At 51.1% G+C, this 8,663-nt stretch overlaps 1 protein-coding gene across 1 annotated transcript; it reads right to left on the minus strand.

Moving 5' to 3' along the window:
* Nucleotides 1-546: 546 nt before the first annotated feature.
* On the minus strand, nucleotides 547-8,568 carry PNPO (pyridoxamine 5'-phosphate oxidase). The gene is made up of 7 exons (XM_043904329.1): nucleotides 8,303-8,568; nucleotides 6,092-6,216; nucleotides 4,947-5,046; nucleotides 4,042-4,095; nucleotides 3,663-3,791; nucleotides 3,290-3,360; nucleotides 547-3,068 (listed from the first exon to the last, which is right to left on the minus strand). Exons 1-7 carry the CDS (start codon nucleotides 8,438-8,440, stop codon nucleotides 2,900-2,902), a joined length of 786 nt encoding a protein of 261 aa, XP_043760264.1. The 5' UTR covers nucleotides 8,441-8,568; the 3' UTR covers nucleotides 547-2,899.
* Nucleotides 8,569-8,663: the final 95 nt, after the last annotated feature.

The raw sequence follows: 8,663 nt of genomic DNA on the forward strand, positions 1-8,663 counted from the left end.
TCTCATACTGGCAACCATCACTATTTTCCCTCTTAGGTGAGAGGGTCTGCGCGTTCCTCAACCCTGTGCATGCCGCTCCACTCCACGGCCCCAAAGTGATGGCCACAGAATCTCCCATGAAAACTCCACACATATCCTTAAGTTAAGGGATGGACAGATGGGCTGGGGGAGGTAATAAGAGCCAAAGAAGACCTGGCTGCCCAGGAAGTCAGCGCCCAGGCAGCCACAAGTGTTCACCAGGCCAGAGGAGGAGGAAGCGAGAGTGCAAATATGAAAATATGAGCAGGAGAGGGAGAGGCTACGGTTATTGACCACAGTTTCACTGGGACAGGACCCAAGAGGGGAAAGAGGGGGGCAGGAGGGGCCGACCAGAACTGGCCTGTGCTGCCTAGAAGGGGCCAACCCTGGGCATCGGGCTCCCCCTGCTGGACACCCAACTTCCCCAAGTGGAGAAGCCAGGTAGGAGGAGTTGCTTAAATTCTTCAAGTCCCCTCAAACATCGGGGGCGGGGGACGAGACCAGGCTGGACTGAATATTTACATCATGCATGGCTGATGAGCTTTTATTTTAGACTTGGCACAGGGACTGTCAGACAGAGGAAAGGAAAGGAACAGCTGAGACCAGGCTCAAAGCAGGGGGTATACACAGACCCCATAACATAACAGGACAAGGTAGGGAAGGGCACTCCAGCACCCTCTCCTGCAAGTGGCCGCATTGTGCCTTCCTGCACCCCCCGGCTTAAGGAAGCCGGTGGGGGTGGAGGGTGGTCAACACCCAGAGGGCTGCTCTTGGAGGAGGCAGTCAGTAACAGACGCCAAAGCACACACCCATACAGTGGAATGAAGCACAGTTTACAGAGTTGCAAGCTCAATGGCCAATGTATGCAAACAGTCAGTTCTCTGATCCTGGCTTAGTCACAGCAAACATTTGCCCAGCCTGGCTCCTCTCCGCAGCCTGGAGGCCACTCATCCACGTTATCCCTGGTCACCAGACTTGTGCTCGAAGACATAGACTATAGGTCTATACCAAAGAATCCAGCTGCAGAAGTGGTTGGTTTAGAGGTTGAGGCTAATCTGGTTACGTGGAAGCGGGGGTGGTCTTGTTTAAAGCAGCGTGGGAATCAATGGATCTGGGTAGGCTCCCAGGGGAAGCCAAAGCTGCTGGCCTGTGGACTACACTTCAAGTGAATGAAAGTCGCTCAGTCGTGTCTGACTCTTTTCGACCCCATGGACTAGACAGTCCATGGGATTCTCCAGGCCAGAATACTGGAGTGGGTAGCCTTTCCCGTCTTCAGGGGATCTTCCCAATCCAGGGATCAAACCCAGATCTCCTGTATTGCAGATGGATTTTTTACCACCTGAGCCACAAGGGAAGCCCCACTGTAAGTAGCAAGGATCTATTAACATGGGCTCTCAACCTTGGCTGCACAGAATTCCCAAGGACCTTTGAAACTTCCCCAAGTCCTGGCTGTACTCACACTGGTCAAATCACCTTTGAGAGTGGGACTGAGCAGCAGGGTTTTTAAAGCTCCTGGGTAATTCCAGTAAAAATTCAGTAGGGGTGGCAGGGAGGTAAAGGGATACGTGTCAGAAAAGTATAAGCTCTATTATTTAATTTTATATCTGGAAAAAGAAATACATATAAATGTATGTGTATATGTATTTCACATACATATGTGCTGTGCTAAATCACTTCAGTCGTGTCTGACTCTTTGTGACTCTATGGACTGTAGCCCACCAGGCTCCTCTATCCATGGCATTCTCCAGGCAAGAACACTAGAGTGGGTTGCCATGCCCTGCTCCAGCGGATCTTCCAGACCCAGGGATTGAACCCACATCTCTTACCTCTCCTGCACCGGCAGGTGGGTTCTTTACCACCAGCACCATCTGGAAAGCCCTCACATACATCAAGTTTTTATAAACAAATGTGGAAAGGAAGGCCTGATGAAAATCTTCCTGACCACAGATACTAGCATGAGTTTCTTCTACAAAACTCCTGTCTGACAGGGACAGAACACTCACTACCTAACCTACTCCCTCTTAGGCAGCCCCAACTGAAATTTCTTCCCATACTGAGATAAAATCTAACTTCATGTAACTTCCACCTATGGGTCCTTTGGAGCTACAGAGAATAAATTTAGTCTCTTTTCCACATTGCTCCTCTTCAGATAATGGAGGGCAGCTATCAGTTGGGTAAGAGGTTTAAAAATATCCTACTAGTAAGTGAGTTAGTTAAGGTTCTTTTTTGTTGCAAGCAAATCAATTCTGACTGGTTTAAGCCAAGAAAAAAAAAAAAAACCTCTCTCTTTTTTTAGAGATAATGGGGGTTTTCTGAGGTAGAAGGAGGAATTGCACAACCCCAGGCATGGGAAGGAGGGATCCGTGGATCGTTCAGGGAATTTGCAAGAGCAGCAGCCAGAAGTTGCTGTTTCTAGGCCGCCATTATTTACTTGGCGGCTACAACGGTTCCGATGCTCTGAGTCTCTAGATTTCAAATTTCAAATTTGAAAGAAAAGAAAAACTGATTGGCTAGATTGCCTCGGGTGCAATTGGCTCTGGCCAGACTCTGTCATGTGATAACAAACAAGGCTGCTGGGGGCCCACCCCCTGTCACCGGAAAAGGGAATCACATCAGCTCCACCCCTACAGGGAGCTATTCCAATAAATCATAGTTAAGGTGGAGAAGAAAATTACGAGATTTTCCATTTGTGACCATCTGTGCCACTGTTAAACTCCACTAGACTAGCTGACTGCGGAGAATTCTGAGGGTGAACACTGAAGGGCCCTGAATGTCAGAGGCAGGAAGGGAAATGGCTTGAGTTTAGAAGGGTCTGGCCCCCCATCCCATACCCTCTCTGGGGCACTGGCCCCAGCTCCACTCCGTGCCAACAGATGGGGAGTCAGGGCGCAAGTCTCTCATAGAGCCAGTCTTCCTCCCCTTGGTGGGTCATGGGCCCCAGAGGGGCATCTCCGGTTAGTAGGCCTCGTCGAAAGACGATTCGGTCGTGCAGGCGGTTGGTTTGGCCTTGCCAGAACTCCATCACCTCTGGGTACAGGATGTAGCCACCCCTACAAGGAGAAGTAGATGGTTTGGTGCTCTGTGCATCTTTCTAACCAAGCAACCCTCACCACCATCCACGCCATCCCAGAGTCCCGTGAAAGAAGCTGCTGGCATGCATCTGACAAGGGTTGCCAGGGAGGAGTGTATCTGGAATTCCAAGGACAGCATGGCTTCAAGGAAGCATGAGGGTCCCAGTGTCCCTTTCTAGGTGACCCCCAGTATCACTCACCAGTATTTTGGCTTTGGCACCTCCTGTTCCTGGTAGAGTTGCTCCAGTTCCTTATTTTTCTTTCTCAGATACTGTCCAGGGGAAGGAAATGAAGAAAGGGCCAGACTCAGTCAGTGCTTCATTGAATCACCACTTATAGGGCCTGTGCTCTGTGCCAGGTGCTGGGGACACAGGTGACCTCCGCGGGCACAGTTCAACAGGAGGGTCAGACAGACACCGGAGGCCTGTTCCCTGCTCCCCATATTCACACCCCCAATTTTCCCATCCATTTCACTTTGCTGGAAAGAGAGAGCCCTGGCATCCCCTGGGGACAGCCTTTGGGGCTGAGTCAAGGCACCCAACACTCAAAGGACTAAGGAGAAGCCCCACTTACCTCCCTATCTGGGATCACGGAACTCTGGTGACTGACCACAGCCCCAATCTGGCTGCTCTTGGGGCGGGAGTGGAAGTAGCATTCAGCCTCCTCCTCAGGCAGCTTCTTCACGGGCCCCTCCACACGCACCTGCCCAGGGATGGCCTTGGTTAGACAGCATTCAAGGCCACCTGCCCTCCCAATCAGCACTGGCCCATCTTCTTTGTTCTTCTCTTTAGCCACTGCCCTATTGCACCTGACTCCAGGTAGCCCAGCTAAGTGAGAGCCATTTGAAAGGCAGGATGTTTGCGCAGCCTGGGGACCTTCACCAGGTTCATCCATAAACTCAGGCCCCTCCTACCTCCAGTCCACCCCCTATCTCCCAGGAATGCTCACTCACCTGACGGTGCAGGGGCTCCCAGTAGAAGACAAGGGAAGCAAAGGGATTCGAGTCCTGGAAATGGAAGAGAATCCACAGACAGTCATCAGGACAGGAGAGAGGATGCCTGAGCACAGGGGGAAGGTAGGGGGTCTGCACCGCACAGGCCCACTGAAGATGCATTTACTGTAGCATCTCATTAAGTTCTCAAAGGTAGGCCTACTTTTACAGGTGTGGAGATAGGCTCAGAGAGCTTCAGTAACACGCCCGGGTTCACAGGGTCAATGGAAGACCTGCACTGAAAACCTCAGCCAGATGGACTCCAAAGTGAGGCTTGCCATGTCTCTCACCCACAGATTTGCAAATCCTCTGAAATGCACATTTGACTGCACTGGACTTGGGGAGGGCTACTCATTTTGGATTCATTAACTGAACGCATACGAAGTGCCAGCTCTGTGCTCAACACCAGGAGAGGTGCTGGGGGTGTAACAGAGACACCTCAGAGGCAGCCTTGCCCCCACGGAGCTTACCGTTTAGCAGAGGACATAAACATTGATCACATAACCCCCCAAATACATGCAGTTAGAAACTAAAACAATGGCAGAAAGGAAATTTGTCAATTATAGTGACCGCACACAGTGAGAGGGGCTGGCTCAGCTCGGGAGTCCAGAGGCTTCCATGAGGAGCTGATGTGGGGGCTGAGACCCGAAGAAACAGGAGCTACTCAGATAAACAGCTAGGGAGGTGGAGGTGCTTAAGGCTTGCCCTCATTCACAGCAGAGAGAAGGCAAGTGCAAAGGCCTCTAGTCAGGACAGTGCCTGAGCACGGCTGGCAGGTGGACTGGGGCAGGCATGGCATGAGTAGGGGACCAACAAGCCAAGGCTGGACGCTGCAGGCCCAGGAAGGATTTACCGTGAACCCTCACCAGCTCTTTTCCCTTTCGACTCTCGAAGTTAGTGAAGAAGCGGAAGCCATCCTTGCCAAAGCCCTTCAGCAGCACCATGCGGGCAGACGGTTTCCCATCTCTGGGGCAAAGAGCAGAGCACCATGGTCAGAGACCCTCCCCAGAGGATGTCTGAGCACCCCTACACCTGTGCCCCCTTATTCTGCACTCTCTGGGCACTCAAGCTGCCCATGGGCATTTGTCCCAGAGGTGCAAACATGACACCGTTGCCTAGGGCCCTATAATGGACTCAACTGGGTTCCACTAACATTTTTGAAGCCCTCACTCACAATGTGACTGTATTTGAAGATGGGACCTTTAGGGAATGATTAAGGTTAAATGAGATCATAAGAGTGGGACTCTAATCCAGTAGGACTGGTGTCCTGATAAGAAAAGGAAGAGACACCAGAGAACTCCCTCTCTCCCTGCATACACAAGGGGAAGGCCATGCGAGAACACAGCAGAAAGGCAGCCATCTGTAAGCCAGGACTCGAGAGAGGCTTTGCTAGAAACCAACTCTGATAGCACCTTGAGTTTGGACTTCTAGCCTCCAGACCTGTGAGACAACAAGTTTCTGCTATGCCACCCAGTCTGTTATGGTGGCCCAAGCAAACTAGCTCTGGGGGATAACCAGGGGCACAGCACAAGAGCCCTGCCTCCAAAGCCTTACACTTTAGTGAGGAGGGAGAAGAAGAGTTGAATAAGAGGCTAATACAAGCGATGTCTGAAAGAATTTATGACAGATTGTCAAATGAATGATACAAACCAGCACTGTGCTAGATTTCAAGAGAGGGAGATAGCTTTATGGAGATCTACCTCCCCAGATGGGAAGTGGGGAGACTGGGAGCTGAGGGAGACAAGGGTGTGTGTACTGGGAGGTAGAAGCATCAGGGGCAGAGATGAATGAGGCACTACATTTTATCACTAAATGTAATTGAGTCAAGTGTAATCTTTGGTTTACAGGTAAGGACACTGAGGCCCAGAGAAGACAAATTACTTGCCTGAGGTCACACAGCATGTTAATAATAGAACTAGAGTCACAAAGTTGTCATCCATCAAACTGAGAGCTTCCTAAGTTTCCTACTTCATCTGTACCCACCTACAGAAGGGCCCACGGCTGTGCCTACCTCGTACACGTAGCCAGACACATGGCGTTGGCTTCCATTATCTCAGGACACTGAACAGCCTCCTCGAACCAGGCAGCAAACTGCTTCACAGGGTCCAGGGAGGTCAGATGAGTCTCCTCAAATGCCTGGGATAGGAGAGTTTTATTTCATTTAACAAACACATAGAGTGTTTACTGTGTACATGCTCTGTTCTAGGCACTTTTCAAGTGTTAACTCATTTAGTCCTCATAACAAAAACCCGTCCCCAGGAAGGTTCTGTTAGCCTCATCTTATAGGCGAGAAAACAGGTTCAAAATGGTGACTAATTTGACAAATCAGGGTTTCATGTCAAACCTATCACCTGGGAAGCCTAAAAAAAAAAACAACCCTGGGCTCCACCCAGTAAATTCTCATTCAGCAGGTCAATTGCAGGAAGGGGGACCCCTTCCAGGGCCTGAGAGCGGGCTCTTGTCTGACACTCAGAAATGAATTGTCCAAGGAGGTACACTTGCTGACAAAACAAGAGACTTTATTGGGACAGGGCGCCCGGCTGGAAAGCAGCAGGGTAAGTGGACCCGGGAGGACTGCTCTGTCACATGGCTTGCAGTTTCATGTTTTATGGTGATGTTGTTGGTTTCCGGGTTGTCTCTGGCCAATCATTCTGACTCAGGGTCCTTCCTGGTGGCACGCGCAGTGCTCAGCCAAGATGGATTCCAGTCAGAAGGATTCTGGGAGGTGGGTAGGACATATAGACTGTCTCCTCTCTCTTTTTGACCTTTCTCAAATTCTTCTAGTTGGTGTTAGCTTGTTAGTTCCATGTTCCTTCCCGGGACCTCTGGTTTAAAATAACTCATGCAAGTGGTTACTTTGGGGCCTGGCCAGGGCAGGCAGTTTGGGTCAGTGGTTCCCCTAACAAGTCTGAGATTTAATGAAAAACTGCATGTTTAACAAGCATTTCTGGAAAAGTTCACATGCAACTAGATTTGGTAACCAGGCTCCGGGCCCTAATTCCAAAATAGTTCTCTTGGTTTCTCTTCTGAGGAGAGAAAAGGAAGTAAGATCCAGGAGCTTTCTCCTGCACTCCTGGGTAAGTTATTCCTCCTCCTCAAAGTGTTATTTATTTATCAAACATTTATGGACTTCCCTGGGGTCCAGGGTTTAAAATCCACCTGCCTATGCAGGGTGCTGGGGTTTGATCCCTAGTCTGGGAAGATCCCACATGCCGGGGGGCAGCCTGAGGGCCACAGCTACTGAGCCCATGGGCTGCAGCTATGGGAAGACGGCACACCTAGAGCCCCATGCTCCCCAATGAGGGAAGCCTTTGCCCAAGGAAGACCCAGAGCAACCAAAAATAGACAAAATAAATTAACTAGTTACACTTAAAAACAACAAACAAGCTTCCCAGGTGGCTCAGTGGTAAAGAATCCGCCTGCCAATCCAGGAGACACGTGTTCTAATCCCTGGGTCGAGAAGAGCCCTGGAAATGGCAACCCACTTCAGTATTTTTGCCTGGGAAACTCCATGGACAGAAGAGCCTGGTGGGCTTCAGTTCATGGGGTCACAAAGAGTTGGAGACGACTCAGTGTCTAAACAAGCTGATTATCACTGTTCTAGGCACTTTACTAGCTTTACTACTTTGGCCACCTGATGTGAACAGTCGACTCATTGGGAAAGATCCTGATGCTGGAAAGATTGAAGGCAAAAGGAGAAAGCGGGCAAAAGAAGAGGGCAGCAAAGGATGAGATGGTTAGATAGCATCACCGACTCAATGGACATGAACCTGAGCACATTTTGGGAGATACTGAAGGACAGGGAATCCTGGCCCGGTGCAGTCCATGGAGTTGCAAAGAGTCTGACGCAACTTGGCGACTGAACAACAGAGGTATTTTACAAATATCAAAGTCCATAACATCCCCGTGAGGTCAGTGATATTACTTGTGAAATGAGGAAACAGACCCAGAGAGGTGAGTAAGCCGCCCAAGAAGTGTGCACAACGACTGGCAGGATTCCTCCCAGGCAATCCCCGAGTGAGCGTCCTGAGTGCCTATAAAGAGCTGCCTCTGGAGTCCACCTTCATCCTCGTTTCTCCAGAAACCCTCCCCCATTGATGGTCTTTGAACCCCCGCTTCTCCCATAGGGGTAACCCCGGGGTTAGGATCAGAAACCCCAGGGGATCCCTTCCATGCCCCTCCCCTCGGGAGATGACTGCGGAGGCCCTGCAGGGCAGCGCACCTCTGGGTCCCCGCGGTAAGTCTTGCGCATCGGTCCTAGGTCCATGGCAGCACCGCGGCTGCAGAGGTGGCGGAGGCAGCGGGGCCACTCGGCGGGTCGCCCAAACGTCACGATGACGCTCCGCAGCCAGAATGTCATGGGGCCGCCGGCCACGTGACCCGGCGTGGCTCCGCGCTGGGTTCCGTCGGGTTCGGAACCAGTGTCTTAGCCGGGGAATCTTCCGGTAAGGAAGAATTTACCAGTCACCAAGACAGGCCGACAGCCTAAGTCCTCCGAGCCAACGGGAGCCAATGGGAAGCCAGAGTCGGTGGAGGGAGCCGGGAGCGGAGAGGCCATTGGTTGGAGTTTTCCATGAGCGAGG

Source organism: Cervus elaphus, chromosome 5 (assembly GCF_910594005.1).
Source record: "Cervus elaphus chromosome 5, mCerEla1.1, whole genome shotgun sequence".
NCBI lineage: Eukaryota > Metazoa > Chordata > Mammalia > Artiodactyla > Cervidae > Cervus > Cervus elaphus.

Coding starts and splice junctions, on each gene's coding strand:
- PNPO (XM_043904329.1), bottom strand. CDS start 8,440: ATGACATTCTGGCTGCGGAGCGTCATCGTGACGTTTGGGCGACCCGCC. Junction 6,217..8,302: donor CTTACCGCGGGGACCCAGAG/GTGCGCTGCCCT, acceptor CTCCTATCCCAG/GCATTTGAGGAGACTCATCT. Junction 3,069..3,289: donor GTGCCAAAGCCAAAATACTG/GTGAGTGATACT, acceptor TTCTCCTTGTAG/GGGTGGCTACATCCTGTACC.